We start from the raw sequence: 19,644 nt of genomic DNA, 5'->3' as shown, positions 1-19,644 counted from the left end.
TGAGGCCCCTCCTAAGGGTGATTGTGATGATGAAATGTCAGCATCTGGCCCTGAGGGAGCATGGGTTATCCTGGTAGTTACCTTCCTGCCCCAGGTCCACCCAGAAGTGGTGCTCCAAGTGGGTTTGTTGAATGAATAGATTGAATAGATGAAGGAATTGCTGAAGCCTAAGAACTGGGCAGCTGGCAGGAGGGAAATCATGGGTGGAGGGAAGGAGGGCAGGAGGGCAGCCACACAGGGGTCCTGACCTTCAGGGGCTGGGTGACAAACACACTGTCCACGAAGGAGACGGCCATGGAGGTGAGCCACTTGAGGGGGCTGACCCGCCCGTAGTGCAGGCCATAAGAGCATGGTGAAGAAGGCTGCCACTCCGCTGGTGGCTGCCACCAGGAGCCAGCCCACCAGGACACACCACCAGGGGAGGCCTCGAGGGGGCTTGCTCGCCTGCAGGGAGCTGCAAGAGAGGATGGGTATAATCAGGGGGGCACCATTTGGGCTCCAGTTCAAACCCTGCCCCAACCCTACCAGCTGCGTGACCTTGGCCAAGCTCCTTGACCCCTCAGACCCTCAGTATTCTCCTCTATCCTATTCTGTATTCTATCCGGTACACATACATATATTCTATTCAGGTCACCTTTATTCAGTGCTTACTAGGAGCCAGTCCCCATGCAAACTGCTTTATACAGGTTTTATCTGTTATTCCTCATGGCAAGCCTAGAAGGCTGGTACTTAAGTTTTTATTATGAAAACTCCCCATTATACGGAAATCAGCGAGTACAGTGAACCCTCATCAACTACTTTCAACAACCATCACCTCCTTGTCAAACGTGTATCATCTATCCCCACATGCTTTCTTTTTTTTCTGGAATATTTAAAAATAAATTTCATATGTAATATAAAATCATCACCAATTATTTTAGAATACATCTCAAAAAAATGGTCATTTTTTCACTGAATTATGGTGCTGTTGTTGGGGAAGAAAAAAAATTTCCCTCTACCCTTTCTAGATTCTTCTGGCTGGTCTGATTAACACGAGACAGATTAACAGGAGAAAAAAAAATTTAATTACATATATATAGGGGCTCCAGAAGAATATAAGGCTCAAGGACAAGTTAGGCAACTGAGGGTTATGTGGCATCTCAGAGAAAAAGGGGGTAGGGGTTTGGGACCTCAAAGGGGAGGATGGCAGTTCACATGGAGATGAAAGCAAATGTTTGGTAAACAAAATGTTTGCTATGCCAGCAGTGACAATGGGACCCTGGAGAGGACTTTGGTCTCCAGGCCCTTCCACACTTAGCCCACATGCTGCTCTTCATGGACCAGGCCCTTTTAAATTCTTCTTAGGTTTGAACCAGGAGATAGGCATTATCATTCCCATGTTACAGGTAAGAAAGCTATGGCTCAGAGAGGATGAGGGGCTTGTCCAAGAGTGTGCAGCTAGGAAACACCCACGTGAAAATGGTTATAAACTGTAAAGTGCTGTACAAAGGGCTCTAACCGTCATCTGGCAAAATCACCCTGTTCAAAGTCCTCTTCCCTGAATTTGTGCAGTCCATAATCGCTGCTTCTTGGGGAGATCTGGATGAATAACCTTCCAAGGTACCGGGATGTGCTCTCCCTGCAGGCCCCAGGCTGGGAGCACCCAAGGGAGTGTATTACCTCGAGTGTGCTGGAGGCGGGGTTCCGGGCTGTCCCCCTAGGCAACCCTTCAGGGTCTGCAGCTGCCCCAGTGCCTGGGTGTGGCTCTGGCCCTGGGAAAAGCCCTGGGGCTCCAGCAACAGCAGCTCTTGCTGTAGGTGCTCCAGCTGAAGGTAGAGACACTGCCTGTAGGCACTGTCCTTCCCAGCGTCTCTTGGGCCCACCTCGGGCCTGGGGCACTGCATTTCTTCTGGAGGACAAGGGAGAGAAAGAGCATCAGCTGGTGCTGAGTGACAGAGCAGACTGTGTGCAATAGAAACAGGAGCGTTAGTAATGGCTTTCTTGTATCGATCGCTTACTGTGTGCCAAACCATGGGGAATCTGAGGTTCAGAAAGATGGGATACTTGGCTCATATGGTCAGTTAGGATTTGAATGTTCCTCTTTTAGTCTTTTATGAAGGGCATTTTCAAAATTTCCTTATACGTAGAAGAGACAAGAATAGTATACCCATTGCCCTCCTGCATCAATTACCCACATTTTGCCAAAATTGTCTCGCCTCAGCCCTCCAATTTTTTTTTCCTGCAGTACCTTAAGCAAATCCTAGACATAATGTTCTCTTATCAGCAAATATTTTAATACGTACAAGATTTGAATTTGAACCCAAGTTTGCCTGTTGCCAAAGACGGTATAAGTCTTAATCGTTTGTTTTTAACCTTTTATTATGAAAAAATTTAAATTACAAAAGTAAAGAGAATGATGAGATGAACCTATACCCATCGCTCAAAATTATTGCCTCATCCTATCACCAGTCCTGTTTCGCCTGCACCGCACCCACCCTCTCCATGTGGATTATTTTGAAGTAAATTCCAAGCCCCACGTCCTGACACTAAATATTTTAATATGCTTCTATGGAAGAAGAGGACTCCTTTTAAAAACAAAACCACAATGTGTCATTATCAGTTTTTAAAACAATAATGATAGTCCCTTAATAGCGTGAAACAACCAGTCAGTGGAGAAGTTTCTCCCTGTTATCTCTGAATGTTTTTCTACAGTTCGTTTGTTCAAATTTCAGTTTCCTTAAGTTGTTTTTTTTTTAAAAAAAACAAAGGTGTTGGGCTTCCCTGGTGGCGCAGTGGTTACGAATCCATCTGCCAGTGCAGGGGACACGGGTTCGAGCCCTGGTCTGGGAAGATCCCACATGCTGTGGAGCAGCTAAGCCCGCACACCACAAATACTGAGACTGCTCTCTACGGCCCGTGAGCCTCAAGTACTGAAGCCCACAGGCCTAGAGCCTGTGCTCCGCAACAAGAGAAGCCACCGCAATGAAGAGTAGCCCCCGCCTGCCGCAACTAGAGAAAGCCCATGTGCAGCAACAAAGACCCAACACAGCCAAAAATAAATAAATAAATAAATTTATTTTTAAAGAACATTGATATTTAAAACAAAAAAACTAAAAAAAAAAGGTGTTTTTTGTTTTAAATTACAGAGGTAATACATATTCATTGCAAGAAAAAAACAAATTTGAACTTTTGCATTATTCCCTGAGCCTTCTAAGGGAAGCTTGGACTCTCCAGGTGGAACCAGGCCTGGGTCCCTGGAGCCTGAGCTGGGAGGCCGGTGCCCAGGGGCACATTCTCCTGGGACAGGAAGGGCCCAGGTCTGGACCAGTGTGCATCTTCACAAGGGGTGCGTGAAACTGGATATAGAGCATGGCAAAATGGAGCACCCTGACCCCAGGACCCCTCCCCAGTCACCAGTGAGAAGTGAATGAGAAAATAACAAGTGATGTGGAGAAGGCTGTGGCTCAGACCCGATGTTGGTAAAGACCTGGCAGCATTGACTCTGACTCCCTCTGACTCAGGCCTTCTACCTCCCCCTCCCTCCTGGGCCTCCATCACTGAAGCCACAGCTAATGGTTCCAGCATCAACAGCCTTCGTAAGCGTTCTGGCAATGTTTCCGGAAGATACCATCATTTGCAATCATAAACACTTACTGAATCCTTACTTTGTGTCAGACTCGTATGATCTCATTCAGTCCTCAAAACAAGCCAAGGAGCTGGGTGGATCAGTGCTTCTGTTTTATAGGGGGCAGGAAATAGTCTCAGAGAGGTTAAACAGCTGTCCAAAGTTGCACAGCTGCTTTGGCATCTGGGAGAGCCCCAGGTCTGGCCAACTCCAGAGTCCTGGTTCTAAGGCCCATGCTGTGAATGCCAAAGTCCCCCAAATCCCAAAGACCCCAAACAGGCCCAAGTGTCCAGCGTGGGCATCAGCAGAGCTACTGCAGGGACGACCTTCATGGGCAGCCCAAGCCCAGCTCTTCAGGGCTAATGCTCCAGAGTGGCTGGAACACGGGGGTCAAAGTAGGACTGACCATGGGGTCAGCATAGGCCTGGCCAGGAGGGAGTGCTACAGTAAGGACTTGGGACCTGGTCTTGAGGACAGTGGCTCTCAACATTCAGTGTGCATAACAGTCACAAAAGTGACTGTTAAAAAATGCAGATTCCTGGCCTCACCTTAGAAAACTTAATTCACTGTATCAGAGGTGGAGCCAAGAGTCATGAATTCAAACTCCCTAATCTATAGACCCCATTTTTATATTCTAAACAAGGTTTAGACTGTGACCAGCCTTGTGTTTTAAAAATGGCAGCATTCTTAACCCACACCATCCAATATGGCAGCCACTTGCCACATGTGACTTTTTAAAATTAAATTTTTTTTTTTCTAGTTCCCTGACCAGAGATTGAACCCTGGCTCCCTGAGTTGGGAGTGCAGAGTCTTATCCACTGCACCACCAGAGAAGTCCCTCAAAAGATATTTTCAAAGGTGTGTATGAATTGCAAGCGAGGGTTGCAGGAGAAAGAGAAGGTGATTCTGAATTTTTAGTATTTCATAGGAATAAAGATTTCATAGGAATAACAAGGAAGAGGAACAGGTTTTTATGGGAAGATATATATGGTTTAGGTTTTTTTTTATAAACTTATTTATAAAATTTAAAATTAAAATAAAAAATTTAGTTCCCTAGTCACACTAGCTACATTTCAAGTGTCAATAGCTCCATGTGTCTAGTGGCTGCCATATTGGTCAGTGCAGATATAGACCATTTCTGTCACTGTGGGAAGTTCTATTGGACAGCCTGATCTAAACACTGGAGGCAGCGATCTGGGTGGAAGATGGAAAGGAAAGGGGCAAGAGCAGAGCCAGAGAGACTAGCTCAAACCAGAATAATGTGCAATACATATGTGCAGCTCTTCACACAATTCATGATTTGGCAACAAGCAATGTGAAAGCAGTGCAAGAGATGCTTAGGGGCTAAAGAGCACATGGTTGGAGACCCTGTTGTGGGCTCAGAGGTTGGGTTGCTCCCCTGAGGAAGGGACACATCAGCCAAGAATAAAGTGTGAGTAGGCATTGGCCAAGTGAAGAGAGGAGAAAGAACGTTCTAGATCAGAGGACAAGCATGTGTGCAGGCCTTAGTGGGAAGGCAGCTTGGCGTTGTGTGGAGAACAGGATGCCTGTGGTACTGCGAGGGAGGCGGTGGCGAGTGCTTGGAGTGGAGGCTGGTGAGGGAGACCCCCAGTAGGACTTCTTGACTCCCTCCTGATAGTGATACAGACGTGGCCCTCGGTCCTGCATCCACCTGGCTCCAACATGCCCCCTCTCGGTGAGAAATGTTAGGACTCACCTTTCACTTGCACAGACCCAAGAGTGAGTGTTAAAGGGCCCCCTGTCTGGCTGGCTTCCTTCCAGAACACCTGCCCTGCTTTGTTCTGCTGACAGACGATGTCTTCCACCAAGGCCAGCAGTTGGTTGATGTTCATTGAGTTCGCGAAGTCCCAGCCCGAGCAAGGGGGTGGCACCTTCAGAGCTTTGAATAAGGAGCTGACGAGTCTCCACAAATCCTGCAAGTCACCCAGGGGGAAGGGGACGTGAGCTACAGGTGAGGGGGCAGCAGAGTGGTCAAGAGCACTCGCCCTGGGGCTGGACAATCTGGGCCTGAATTCCAGCTCTGCCTACTGAGACATGACGTTGGGCCACCCTGAGCTTCTGTTTTGTCCCCCATAAAAATCCCTCTTCTAGGATTTCAACTGATACATTCCAGGCTGTATTCCTTGAAGTGTGGAACACAGTAGGTGCTCAATAAATGCTTAACGTGTGCATGAATGCAGAGGGAATTCTTTCTGTGTGCTTCCAGCCTGCAATCTGTTTGAAAGTATAATATTTTGTACGTAGTAGGTACGCAAAAATGTGTGTGCATGTGTGTATATGTTGTAGGTGTTTGTGTGAATATATGTGCCGGTGTGTACATGCATGTAAACATGCGTATGTGTACATGCATGTAAACATGCGTATCTGGTGAAGTTGCTCCAAGCTGAGTTGCTGAAGATGGAGTACCAAATGTGGCCATCCTGGAAGCCTGTGGAGGTCTTCATGAAAAACAGGTGGCTGTGGACAGGCCGGGGGAGAGGGACAGGCATTTAGGGAGATAGGAATGGGGAGAAGCATAGTCTCTTTGGAGCAATCCTGTGATGAGAGGGAGGGATTTGTTTCTAAAATTCATCATCTGTTTTTTTCTTTTATAGAAGAAATACAGCATCATAGTAGCATCACTTCAAGTTAATGATGGGGACTCTGGACAGAGTGGTTGGAACCCTAGACGGCCCTCTTACTACTGTGTGACCTCAGGCAAGTTACTTTACTCTTTGTACCTCAGTTTACTCATCTGTAAAATGGGGGTAATAACAGAACCTGCCTCACTGGATTGCTGAAAGGATTAAAGACGATAATTTTTGTAAAGCATTTGGCAAAGTAGCTGGCATATAGGTGAGTGTTCATCAGTGTTAGCAATAATTTTTGTTATAAGTTTTAAATAATAATATATAACTCTAATATTGTTTGTTTTGTTATAATTAGGGCATTAGAGAATAGTGGTTAAAAATCCAAGGCTTTGGGTTCAGACTCAGTTTGAGAGAATAAAAATTGTGAGACAGGGTTTCTGAAAATGGCACCACATTCCCCTAAAGAATCTGTATTATTTCCCTATGAGTAGAATGTAGTTTAACCACAGGAGCTATTCAAAGGCCCAGATTCTGCTAAGAGTATCCAGAGTAGAGATTCCCAGCTGCCGCCTGTCCTGATTGGTCAATGCCAGAACCCTCCAGGGTTGTACGATGCTCTGTCACTCGGGGGTGTTCCGGTGGCCTGGACTCAGAGTACAGGTGCAGAAAGAGAGAGGTCAGTTGCCAACAACAGTAATTGTCCATGTTATTTGTCTTATTCGACAAATATCTGATGCCCCTGGTGCTGTGTCCCAGGCTCTCTGCTGGGCAGCAGGGATTCACGGGAGGGATGAGGAGCTTTTGCCTTCAGAGAGCTCCTTGTCGAGTTTCTAGGCATCACATGTGCTGATGCACTCGGAGATAATACTGCTTCTGTAATTGAGTACTTAGTGGGAGCCGCATAGTGTGCCAAGCACATTACTACATCGTTTCATGGGACCTGGGACCCCCTATGGGGCAGGCACATTGAACTCGTCATCTTTCAGATGCGGAAGCTGAGACCTGGAGAGGTGCGGTGACATATCCAAGGTCACGCGGCAAGTCAACAGCAGGCGTGTGGGACTTTGTGATCCGTGCCCACGTCTGTTATACCTCTCTTGGGGTCCAAGTCCTCTGATTCAGACTTTTTCCCCCTTGGAGGCTGAGGTGCTCACAGTGGCAGCTGGGAGGAAAAGTCATCTTGCAGTAAATGCACTAGAAGCAGACTGAATGCCCATCCATAGGAGAATGGTTGTGGAACATCCATTCTGTGGAATATCATGCAACCAATAAGGAAAATTTGACCCAAACATACCCTCCTGGAAGGATGTGCGTGATATATTATTAAAGAAAAAAGGCAACATATTTAGAGTAGCATGCCATTTAAAAAGTTATAAAATAGCGATCTGTGGTGTTGTGTGTGTGTGCGCACATGCATGTGTGTACATTTGTACCTGCTTATTTGTGTTTGGGGACAGATGTGGAAGGATGCACGACAGGAAAGGGGGTGAGGGAGTGAGTAAAGCAAGGGGAAACATGCTGAAAATTGCATCTAGGATCAAACAACATGAAGAAGAAGCTCCAGGTGGCCAGACGTTGAGTCACCATTCAGATCAGTCTGTTCACTCATGTAAACAATATTATTCTGTGACATTCGTAAGTAAATATGGATAAGTGTTCCATAACTGTTATCACCCCCTGAAGATAATTCTGTCTTGGAGGGTCCATGTCCCTTCAGGGCCCTTTCATTGCAACAAGAAAAGCTGGTTATTAATGTCACACACTCAGAGCTGCCCCGGCCCACTAGCTGAAATGTGCTTTTATTTGGCTGTGACTGAATTATAACGCAACTTCCCTAGAGATGAAAGAACAAAGTAAAGAGCATTTGCTTAAAAAGAGAAAATATAGTACCTGAATTGTTTCCTGTCCTGCTCTGTGGCCACTGGAAATACCTTGTCAAGGACACAGTTTCCGACATTGATGGACAGCCACGAGCTGCAGAGGAAGTACCACTGACGGTCCATTGCCAGGTCATGCACCAGCACCCGGCTTACGTACCTGGAAGGGACCCACACTTTTGAGGATACTGTGGTGGGGGGATGAGACTTATTTGGACCCCATGAAGGTCCAAACCTGAGCCCAAGAACGAGAACTCTTGGAAAGAGACTTTGTATTTTTCTTCATTGCTCTTGGTGACTTGATCAAAATGCCCCAATCAGTGGGTGAATTTGGCCTCATGTGGGGAGTTCAGCTAGTGTAGACTGCCAGCTTGGAGGCTGCCAGGTTTTCACAGATATGCTGCAAGAATGTGCATTCTGAAACTGTGAACCCTCATGCAGGGCAGCAAGCCCAGGGTCGCTGGGCTTTACAAGTGAGGAAGGCCAGGTTGTCGTGTGTATAGGGAGGTGCAGGCTTGAGCACACGAAACTTGGTCCTCCTGTGGGCTTCCATCCAGAGAATGAGCCTACCGTCCATTCAGCACTTCGTGGCGATCATCTAACCTGATTTAGATCTTTGAGGCCCAGGAAGAAATGAAATCATCTTGCCTCTGCTGGGAGGTCAGATCCAGCAGCAGTTGCTTTACAGGGAAATAAGAGTAATGATAACAAGAGGCACTCTTTATTGAGCATTTACTGCACATTGGGGACTGTGCTAAGAAGTTCTTGACATGCACTTTCTCCTTTCAGGAAGGATAGTCCCATCAGGCATGCAAGAGCTACCTCTGTTGAGGTCACACAGCCTCCTGGGGAGACTGACATCCCCTGTGACCTTTGGGTATAGAACCTGGGTGTGATCAAAACCCAGGCATCTCAGCCCAGCTCAGGACAGCTCCAGAGCCCCTTGTGTGGTCAGCTGAGCTGTCTGTGGGCTGCATCAAAGCTCTTCTCCTTCTGCCCATCCTACCTCCTTCCCTCCCTGCCCAGGGGCTGATCCCAGGCACTCCTTGGATAAACAGCCTCCATATTCAACTCCATCTCAGAGCCGCTTCCCAGGAACCAGCCCTGAAGCTGAGGATCTTAAAGCATTAATGTATTAGTGTTTTTGTCTTAAATGAGTCAAAGACAGTGGTCTGAATGCTGTGTTTTCTTAAAGCTGCCAGCCACCGATGAGTGTTCAGGCTGGAGACCACCCATCTGGGTCACTAGTTTTGGCCTCAGACAGTGGGAAGGAGTCTTGGCTCTGAGCTTGCCAGCTGTGTGACCTGGGCAGGTCAGTTATCTTTCCCGAGCTTAGATTTTCCCACCTATAAAACAAGGATAATAACAGTGCTTGTTCCAGAGGGTCCAGTGAGAAAAGCACAGGAAGAGCTAACTTAGTGCTCTGCAGAAGAGCTGTTCTTAGGTCTCCTACTGGAGAATCAGCCCAATGTCTCATCTACTTTCCTCGTGTTGGGCCGGGTTTGTCTTTGCAATAGGCATCTATCCCATTTTACAGATGGGAAAACGGAGGGCTAAATGACAGGTTGATGCTGCAGATGTGTCAAGGGAGGGACTAGCATTGTGTGGCCTGTGGACTGGTGGGCCTCTCTGACCCTTGGTTTCCTCATCTGTGAAATGGGGATCCATTCTATGTGTCTTACAGAGGCTCGTGAGGACCAGCAAAGCAGCAAATGCACAATGCCCAGCCTTGGTCGTGGCACTTAGTAGGTGCTTGTGGTTTACCCACCCCTGACTCACCAGGATGGCTGGTCCCCTGAGTTGTCATGCCATAGCCGCAGGCCCCTCAGCTCCCCCAGGGGAAACAGGGTGGAGAGTAAGAACACATCCACTCCTCCTCACTCAAAACCCGGGATGTCGGGGTCTGACAGGTGGTGGGGCTCACTCTCTCCATCCAGGCCATATAGGGTGACAGTCACCTGAAATCCAGAGACCAGTAGTGGCCAGCTCCACGTGGTAACTGAGCCCCGTGTTTCACTGGAGGTGTTGAAAAACCAATGAAACCCAACAAAGCATGGCCTTTTCACCTCCTCTCCTCCCATCTTGGACCTGCCAGAGTTATTTTTCAGTTGTGTGAAGATTTTGGGGTGACACTATCAGCATTCACATCCTGGAGATGAGTTATACTCATAAAATGCTTCCTGATGACCTTTTCAGACTTCTCGAATATTTATTTGAAAGGGCCGTAGGGCAAGAACTGGTTTTTCTCCCTAGCGATTATATTCTCAGTGCCTCCCAGAGTTCCCGGCTCTGAGACAGGAATGAATGACGGCCCACTACTTTGAAAATACATATTCCCAGGCCCCACTCCAGACCTACCAAGAATACTGGGCACAGGGCTCAGGAATCTGTATTTTTCTGAAGCCATCCTGGTGATGGCTGGTGGCCATGCCTGATTTCCTGAGCCAAAACCAACTACAGCAGATGACACCTATGCTCCACTGACATCCATCACTCAGCCTCACCACTGTGGGGTTCCCACGTCCAACTGCCAGCAGCTGTGCCTCTTTCCCTGGGGGTTTCTTTGGCTGTTAGAGCAGCAGGTTGAAGGTAGCAGAGAACTGATGGCCCCTGCAAGCCATTTTCCACCAATGCCTGGTGGGATTGGTGGATAAATAACCCAGTTCACATAGTCCTCAGCTGGGATGACTTTGAGGCCCACGTTCCTTACTGTTTTCCAGAGTTCCCCAGTGGGATTGGGCTGCAGTTGCCCACAGGGGCAATGGGGTTGATTATGCGCCCCTTATTTGTTCCTTCCCTTCCCTACCTGGCTTCCCACTCCTGTATGTGGTGTCCTGGGATCCCCTCTCAAATCAACCACCTGTGCTTGAATCCTTGTTTCAGAGTTGGCTTCTACAGCAGAGTCTCCACTGTAGACTTTCTCAGTCAGATAATTCCTTGCTCTGGGGCTGTCCTGTGTGCTGCAGGATGTTTAGCACCATCCCTGGCCTCTACTCGCTAGGTGCCAGTAGCATCTCTTCCTCTCCCAAGTTGTGACAACCAAAACCACTTCCAGCATTGCTAGCTGTCCCTGGGGGCCAACCAACTGAGAACCACTGTGCCAGGAGAACCAAACTAGACAGTATCAATTGAAAGGTGACTGCAACTCTTCAAGAAGAGAAATGGCCTATGGATCACAGATTTTCATTCTTTCTTTCCCTGTAAGGTCAGCTCTTCAGTGTCAAATGGAAGTGGGATGGATGTTTCATTAGATGGATGAAAGTGATTCCTGCAATTATTCAACAAATAGTTACTGAGCACTTACTCTATGTTAGCTGGTTGAGGCCCTAAGATGCAGCAATAAAATTTTTTTTAATTTAAATAAAAATAAATAGGGCTTCCCTGGTGGCGCAGTGGTTGAGAGTCCGCCTGCCAATGCAGGGGACGCGGGTTTGCGTCCCGGTCTGGGAGGATCCCACATGCTGCGGAGCGGCTGGGCCTGTGAGCCATGGCTGCTGGGCCTGCGCGTCCAGAGCCTGTGCTCCGCAACGGGAGAGGCCACAGCAGTGAGAGGCCCGCGTACCGCAAAAAAATAAAAATAAATAAAAATATACATAAATAAAAATAATAAGATTTTAAAAATAAAAAGTAAACTGTAAGTGGACACATGTCCTGCTCTCATGGAGCCTAATGTCATTTTTTAAAAAAACAGGGACTTCCCTGGTGGTGCAGCGGTTAAGAAGCTGCCTGCCAATGCAGGGACACGGGTTCAAGCCCTGGACTGGGAAGATCCCACATGCCGTGGAGCAACTAAGCCTGTGGGCCACAACTACTGAGCCTGCACTCTAGAGCCCTCAAGCCACAACTACTGCAGCCCGCATGCCTAGAACCCATGCTCCACAACAAGAGAAGCCACCGCAATGAGAAGCCCTCACACTGCAACGAAGAGTAGCCCCCGCTTGCCGCAACTAGAGAAAGCCCGCGCACAGCAACGAAGACCCAACTCAGCCAAAAAATAAATTAATTAATTAATAAAAAACAAAAACAAAAAAACAATGGAGATTTCTCCAGGATAGTACACACAGTGCCTGTGGTTCTCAAACTGTGTTCCGTGGAGTTCCATGGAGCACAGTTTCAGTAAAGGAAGCTTGGAGGCTGCTGCAGGGGATGCTACCTTCTGATGAGTGATAGGGTGAGGCCAGACTTAACTAAGGATGCTGAGACATGACAGACACCACCTGCTGTATGCTCCACAGCTAAATTTAAGGATCTCAGAGAATTCATAAACAAATGGAATTGTGTCCTCATGACCTCTAGTCAGCCTTCTCAGGGCAGATGGATGCCAGCTTATCAGTTTTCCTAAAAAACGTAATTCAAGGCTCGTTTTCAAATGGTTGCCATTGTTTGTTTCTTTCCTTTCTCCCCTTTCTCTTAGAAATTCTGTTTTCCCCTTTATTCATTGATAATAGTCTACTGACTGTTCTTCATATGTGAGCACATTTGTGTGCAGGTAACCAGCTGTCTGAATTATTTTTTAATAGGATTAATTGAGAAGACCAGTGAGTACAGTACCAGACCCCAACTCTCCCTTAATCCACTCCTCCTTTATATTTTTAAATATTGGGGCTTAGGTTGTTATTTTGTCTGGCAAAAAGATACTTTTCTCAAAAAAAAAAAAGCAAAAGTGAAAAAACCCTACAACAAAATCCACTGGGCTAAAGTACCTCCACAACGGACTGGCCCGTGCTTTGCTGAGTGGGACATGCTGATCAACCGAGGTGTCTTGCAGGTCAGGTACCTTTGAGGAAGTGGCAGCCCCCCTCCGGTGTCCGGTATAAATTGTCACCAGGTAGTGGTACTGGGCAAAGGCGTCATTGTCCTCCAGCACTGTGACCTTCACCTGGACAGAAGGATGGCATTAGGAGGGCTCTGCTTGGTGGGTTCATCCACAGCACAGCAGCCAAGAGTGAGTTGGGCATTCATAGCAATTAAAGGGGGAAAGCAAAACTATGTATGCTATTGATTCATTCTATCAGGTGAGAACTGTTCTTTACAACAGCAGGGTTTTAAGTGAAAACCAAAACTTTTAATAAAAAAATACGTAAAATATAAATAAATACATATAAATAAAAAAATACATTCATTATTAAATATCACCCAAAGTAGTCAAATTGGAAATGAACTTGGTATTAAGCTGAGAATGTTTGATGCTTGAGCTGATGAATGCAAACTCTGTTCATAAATAATTTCTCATAACCTTGGTAAACAGATTGTGCCTGTAAGGGAATTTAGAAGGAATGAATGTTAAGTTGTTTTCGCAGAAAATAAATAGCAGGAGTTGGTCAGAGCTGCAGAGCGCTCTGTGATGAGCTGCCCAGATCTCCTGTCAATGGAGGGCTGTTTTCCCAGTTGCCCAGGTGGTGTAGCCAGGAATGCAAGAGTCGCCTCTGTCAAGGTCATGCCCCATCCTGGAGAGGCTGATATCTAAGAACAGATTGATGCATTGCCCAAGATCAAGACCTGGGCTTCTCAACCCAACTCAGGACAGTTCTAGAGCTCCCCAAGGGGTCCCCCAGCTGTCAGTGGGCTGCATCCCAGCTTGACTTCTCCCCCTGCCCATCCTGCCTCCTTCCCTCCCTGCCCAGGGGCTGATCCCAGGCACTCCCTGGTAAACAACCTGCATACTTAACTCCGTCTCAGAGTCTGCTTCCCAGGAATGAACCTAAAGTCGAGGGACTTAACGTATTAATATTAAATCCCTTGGGCAAATCAAAGACAGCAGGATAAATGGGGCAACTATTATCTTTTTAAGTTTCATACCATCCTAACTCACTGAGAAGTATTGCTGTGTATAGGGGCGGTAGGGAATGTTGAAAGTTTCAGAGCTTTGTGACAATGCATCCTTGTATTCATTTGTGCGCCCAGTCACTCATGAATGTTTGTTGAAGGCTACTATGTGTCAGATGTGATGCATGTTTCAGAAAAATAATCAGAACTTTGTTGTCACAATTGGTTGCACAAATGGTTATAGTTTGATCTCGTTTCTATCCTCAGACCTGACTTATTGTCAGGCAGATCTGGGTTCGAATTCTGGCCCCTGGGAGGGAGGTTGCTTTGGACTAGTCAATTGCCCTCTCCGCTCCTCACTTGCCTCTTCTGTAAAATGATAGAGGTGCTGTGCAGTAAAGGGTGAATTCAGCAGGCTTGGGTTATCCAAACCCCACACATTCCAAAGCATGGACCGGTTTTGGCCAGCTCATGGAAGATAACCTCTAAGTCCCTGAAATAGCCTGCATGATAAGAGTGTCTGACTACGTGGGGCCTTGGGCCACCCCAGGCAGTATGTGCTAACGATGTGATCTGTGGTGAGGGCTTTGGGCCACGCTCTGTCAGTCTGACCTAGGCAGGCATGGGGAGCAGTGGTTGCTGGAGACTAACTGAAGTCAGTCATGCAGGCTCCATACCTATGGGACTTACTCCCAAGAAAACCCTGGGCACAAGGCTCAGGGGAGCTTTCCTGGTTGGCTGTGCTTCACATGTGCTGTCACACGTCATTGCTGGAATTCATCTGTCCCTAGGACTCCACTGGGAGAGGAATATTAGAAGCTCTTGCCTGATCCCTCCTGGACCCTTTCCTTTGCTGATTTTAATTTGCACCATTTTCACTATAATAAACCATAATCGTAAGGATAGTGGCTTTTTTAAGTTCTGTGAGTCCTAGCAAATCACTGAACTCGAGGGTGGTCTTGGGGACTCTCAGCACAGTACCTTCTCCTTGGGGCTATCGTGAGCATTAAGTGGGGGTAGTACCTGGCACATAGTAAATTCTCAATAAGAGGTCAGTTTCATACTCCTCCTGATACTTTGATGAACAAGGACATTTTACTGGTCAAGAGGCTGAGGGGCCAGCTTACCTGAGATGACTCCAGGGGTCAAGGCCTGGATTTGCAGCTGGCCCCTCAGCTCCCCACCTGGGCTCCATCCCCTGGAGCCCCTGCAAGGGGACACTCCTGTCCTCCCTCCTGCTGCTGGGGACTGTGCAGCCTCACTTTGGCCTGATCCTGAGCGTCCTTCCTCCTCACCCAGATCACCACCAGCACGTAGGCCACACAGAGGCAGCCTATGGTGGTCACGACCACAGGGCTGTCCGCGAAGGTGGCAAAGAGCTCAGCAGTCTGGCGGACGCCCACGGCATTGGGCATGACCAGGAGCGCGCTTCCACAGAAGGCGAGGTGGCTGCAGAGGCAGTGTATCTGGGAGCGGGTGGCCCGTGGCCCCCCGCAACCCCAGAGAGGCCCTGGTAGGGATATTCAGGGAGCACATCCCCACCCGCCCGAGCTCAAGTGGGGAGAACTGTCGGGGGGACACTGTCCTGGGAGGGGCTGGGGAGGCTGCTGGGAGACCAGCTCCGGGATTCCTTTGGGCTTTTTTATTTAGTTAAGAATTAACTTTAAAATGCAGAGAATAATGTCTATAATAAGCATCTTTGCACCTGTCGTCCTCAGTGAGCAACTGTGTCCATCTTGCCAGTCTGCTTTGCCTTTTTTAGGTAAGAAGTATTACGGGTAAAATTGAAGTCCCTTCTGTCCGCCAGCCTCCAAAAGCAGCCGTCATCACACATTTGGTGTGCGTCCTTACACTGCATTCTCCCACTGGGTGCTCCTTCCAGGCCAGGCAATGGGCAGGGTGCTGAGAGGACATTCGGGGTGACCAACTCATCTCAGTTTGCCAGAGACTTTCCTGCTTCTCACACTGAAAGCCCCCTTACTCCCAGGCAAACTGGGACAGTTGGTCATCTTACACTGAAGAGCAAAAAAAAAGACGGAGGTTGGGGGAACCATGCAAGAAAAAGGGAAGGACAGATATTTAAATACTAAGCTGGTGTCTCAGCACCAGGAAAAAGTTCTCTAAATTTTACCCACCTTAGATCGAGGCGCCTGCGGCGCCCCCGTCCTGGGCTCATGCTTTGAAGAGTCCCAGTCTAGCCGTCCTCAGGCTGCGCCCTTCCGCACGGGATGAGGAGTCGGGGGCGGGGCGGGGCATGCCCCCCACAGCACATACCACTCATCCAGGACTAGGGCGAGGTCCTAGGTGACCCCAAGAAAGATCCCCCGCTTAAATTTTGCACTCTGGATGCCTCACTTGCCTCACCTAGTCCTGGCCCTGGCACGCTCACTTTTAGACAGTGGTTTGGGGACCTGGACCTCAGAATTCCCTGTTACAGGGCCTGCCCGGACCCATTCCTCAGGGTCGTCCTTCTGTGGAGGACTGGCTACTGCTGTGGCCATCCCTGGGCACAAGGGTGGCAAAATGTGGGGAAACGGGGTGTGTAGATGGAACTTGGGCACGAGGTCCCTGGCGGTGTGGGGAGTGCGGTTGGGGGAGGGAGGAGACAGGGATGAGGCAGGGCAGGACCCCCATCCGGCTCTTAATTCATACTCTGCACTTAGGGGCAGTCCTTCCCTAAAGCCCCCAGCCAGCCTGCAATCCACCCAGGGCCATTTGGTGGGTAAAGATTTAATTCAAACCCACAACCCAGCACTACCTTTTCATTCCAGGGTCCACAACGAGGTGGTAAGGTAGGAGGCAACAGAAAATACTGGCATGCGGAAAGTTCTGTGCCCAGCACCTGGTGAGGAAGAGCCCGCAGCAGCCCAAACATCCCCGCAGGTAATTCTTTTACCTTGAATGAGCCACGGAGAGAGGCCGAGCCCTCCAACAGCTATGGCGTCAACTGCTTTATTGACAGATTTCACATGGGTCTTAGTTCCATGTTTGCTCACCGTTTCCCAATCCTGGTCAGCATTTGGCATACAGCTGTGGGTCTTACAGGAACCCTTGGCACACCCAGGAAGGGTGGGGCTAGTTCAGAGAAGAACCCCAAGCAAGTACCAGTGACAAGACCATCTCAGCGCTGGGAGCCCAGGGACCACACCTGATTTATGCCTAACATCTTTGCCCTCCTGGGTTTTCACAAAGACTTGGAGGACAGTGTCTTTCCCAGTCTTTTCCAGCATGAGAGTCCTTTTGAAAACCATAAATTAATCTGGAAAGACCGGAAAATTTTCATGAGATCCCCTTGTGACAGTAGTTTCACCTTTAGTATCCTTCGAGAAAAATGTACAAATAAGAATGCAGTTCTCAAACACCTTGCAATAATTGTGCATTTCCCCCCTGATAAGGTCTGCAGTTTACAGATTTGGAACTTTCTTTAGTTATTTTGAGAATACAGTGGTGGTTTTCCATCCAAACTTAGTGATCGCATTTACTTATTTTTTTTCCCCATTCACTTATTTATGGCTCCTCAATGATCTCTGTATTGAGATCTCTGTATCAACATCTATATAATGAGCATCAGGTACACAATATTGGGTTAATATAATTTTGGCACTATAACACAGCTCCCACATTCTTTTTTTTTTTTTTTTTTTGCGGTTTGCGGGCCTCTCACTGCTGTGGCCTCTCCTGTTGCAGAGCACAGGCTTCGGACGCGCAGGCTCAGCGGCCATGGCTCACGGGCCCAGCCACTCTGCGGCATGTGGGATCCTCCCGGACCGGGGCACGAACCCGTGTCCCCTGCATCGGCAGGCGGACTCTCAACCACTGAGCCACCAGGGAAGCCCCCACCTTCTTTTGTACACCCCACATTCGTGTATGTGTGCATTAGTAGCTGTATATTCTTAATAACATAATAAGCACCTGGGAACCCATGACTCCACTCAAAAGCTAGGAACTTTCCAATAAGTTACGTTTAGCTAAGTGGTCCTCCCCCAATCCGTCCCCATGCTCCCCCTCAACCCAACCACATGCTGAAACCTATGTCCGTTGTTTTCCTTGATTTCCATTTTATATAGTTTTGTCTTCTCTATGCTCAGAGTGTCTAACACAGCAATCACTTTAATCTGTGGAGCACCTCCCATGTGCCAGGCACCACATTAAGTACTTTATACCCCTAACCTCGTCCAGGTCCCACCCTGTGGTAAGTGGCAGCCATCCTTTGTCCCCATTTGCAGATGGGAAAGTTCAGAGAGGTGGGGTGCCTTGTCCAAGGTCACCTTGCAAGTACTGATGACATGGGATTGGACCCAAGTCTGTCTGATGGCAGAGCCAGTGCCGCCAGCCCCTGCACCATCCTGTTCTGAGCCCTGGCCTTGGAAGGCAGGCTGCAGCGGGTATTCTGCCAGCAACGTGGGGATCAGACAAGCTTTTGGTAGCGAGGACTCTAAAAGGTTGCAACACACCCAGGGTCTCGTTCACGAGGTACAAAGACCTGTGCTTCAGGTGTGGGGGACCCACTGTCTCTTGGACATCTCAACGTGCCTTCGTCTCTTCTTGGCACTTTGAGGGGGGCTCCCTATGTGTGTCAGCTGGAAGCAGGAGTTGACAAGGAAGCCAAAGATGCAGCAGAAACAAACCCGGAAGGAGCTTGGCTTTAAGTCCCCTTCTGTGGCTCTGCTGGGACCTGGCTTCTTACACTACTTATGACTGTTGTCATTGGACATATGTACCATTTGCTTCTTGTCTGTGTCCTCTGCTAGACTGAAAGCTCACTGGTTTTTCTCATCATTGTATCCCTATCAGTTGGCCTTGTACCTGGTGAATATTTGTAGAATGAATGAAAGAAGGTATATGGTGTAGGGGATGGAGACAGGTGTGTGACAAATTTCAACTAGATGTGGAGGTTGCTGTTCTTGGGGAGGGTATGGAAGTCCAACAGAGGGAGACTGAAAACATCTGCCACCCAAAGAAGGTGGCATTGGATTGGGCGATCGAAGGGTGAATCGGAGTTTTCCAGGCGGGATAGGGAAGAAGGGTGTCCTGGGGGAGACAGCAGCATATGCAAAGGCATGGAAGAAGGAAGGGGGACACTGATACCTCAGGGATGGCTTTTGATGGCCTCAAAGCCAATGTCTGTCATCAGGACAGTGTCATGGGCTTGGGTCCTTGGAGGCAGAGCTGAGCTGCCCTGAGACAGGGATCTGATTGCAATTAATAGGGCCCCATGCCTCCAAGGGCTCTGTGAGCTCTGGAGAAGCAGTGCGTCACGTCGCTTAGAGCTTTTGCTCTGGGGACGGACCTGGGTTTGAGTCTCAGCTCTACCACCTTCTTATTTGCTTCCCTTTCCTTACCTGGCACCTGGAGTTGTCCCAAGTCCCCTGGACCTCATCCCGGAACACACAATGGGACAGGAAGGTGGTGATGCCGACTGTGAAGTCCCTGCCGGGGGCTGGCTCCAGGTCAGACTGGGGGATCACAGTCAGATAGTAGATGCCTTCTCCAAAATGCAGGTCCTCTGGGCTCAGGATCCATGTGGACAGCCCATCTTCAGGAAGCGGGGGTCCGGATCAGTCTGAAGCCTCATGGAAACTGGACTAACATGACGGGAGAGGGGCACCAAGATGCCTTGGCAGGGAATCTGATCCTGATGACCGCCCCGATGTCCTAGGAGTACCCTCTCCTCCTGAGACCAGGAGCATGGAAGAAGAGGCACTCCCAAGTCAGGGTGCTGAGCACAGCTGCCAAGTCAGACTGACCAGGTCTCAAATTCTGACTCTGTCCCTTCTTGGCTGTGTGACTTTGGGCCAGTTACTTA

At 48.5% G+C, this 19,644-nt stretch overlaps 1 protein-coding gene across 1 annotated transcript in view; it reads right to left on the bottom strand.

Moving 5' to 3' along the window:
- Nucleotides 1-19,644, bottom strand: part of LOC309977101 (polycystin-1-like protein 2) — a gene marked incomplete at both ends in the record, with an annotated part of 81,582 nt that overhangs the window by 10,862 nt on the left and 51,076 nt on the right. The window contains 11 exon segments of the mRNA XM_082863024.1: nt 249-344; nt 346-454; nt 1,660-1,888; nt 5,322-5,570; nt 5,970-6,082; nt 8,086-8,232; nt 9,852-9,949; nt 9,953-10,030; nt 12,850-12,951; nt 15,101-15,331; nt 19,181-19,374. Coding sequence (XP_082719150.1) covers nt 249-344; nt 346-454; nt 1,660-1,888; nt 5,322-5,570; nt 5,970-6,082; nt 8,086-8,232; nt 9,852-9,949; nt 9,953-10,030; nt 12,850-12,951; nt 15,101-15,331; nt 19,181-19,374 — 1,646 coding nt within the window.

This window comes from Leucopleurus acutus, assembly GCF_964270905.1.
Source record: "Leucopleurus acutus genome assembly, chromosome: 20".
NCBI classification, from domain to species: domain Eukaryota; kingdom Metazoa; phylum Chordata; class Mammalia; order Artiodactyla; family Delphinidae; genus Leucopleurus; species Leucopleurus acutus.
Note: the sequence above shows the minus strand (reverse complement) of the source record. Positions and strands in the feature narration are given on the sequence as shown.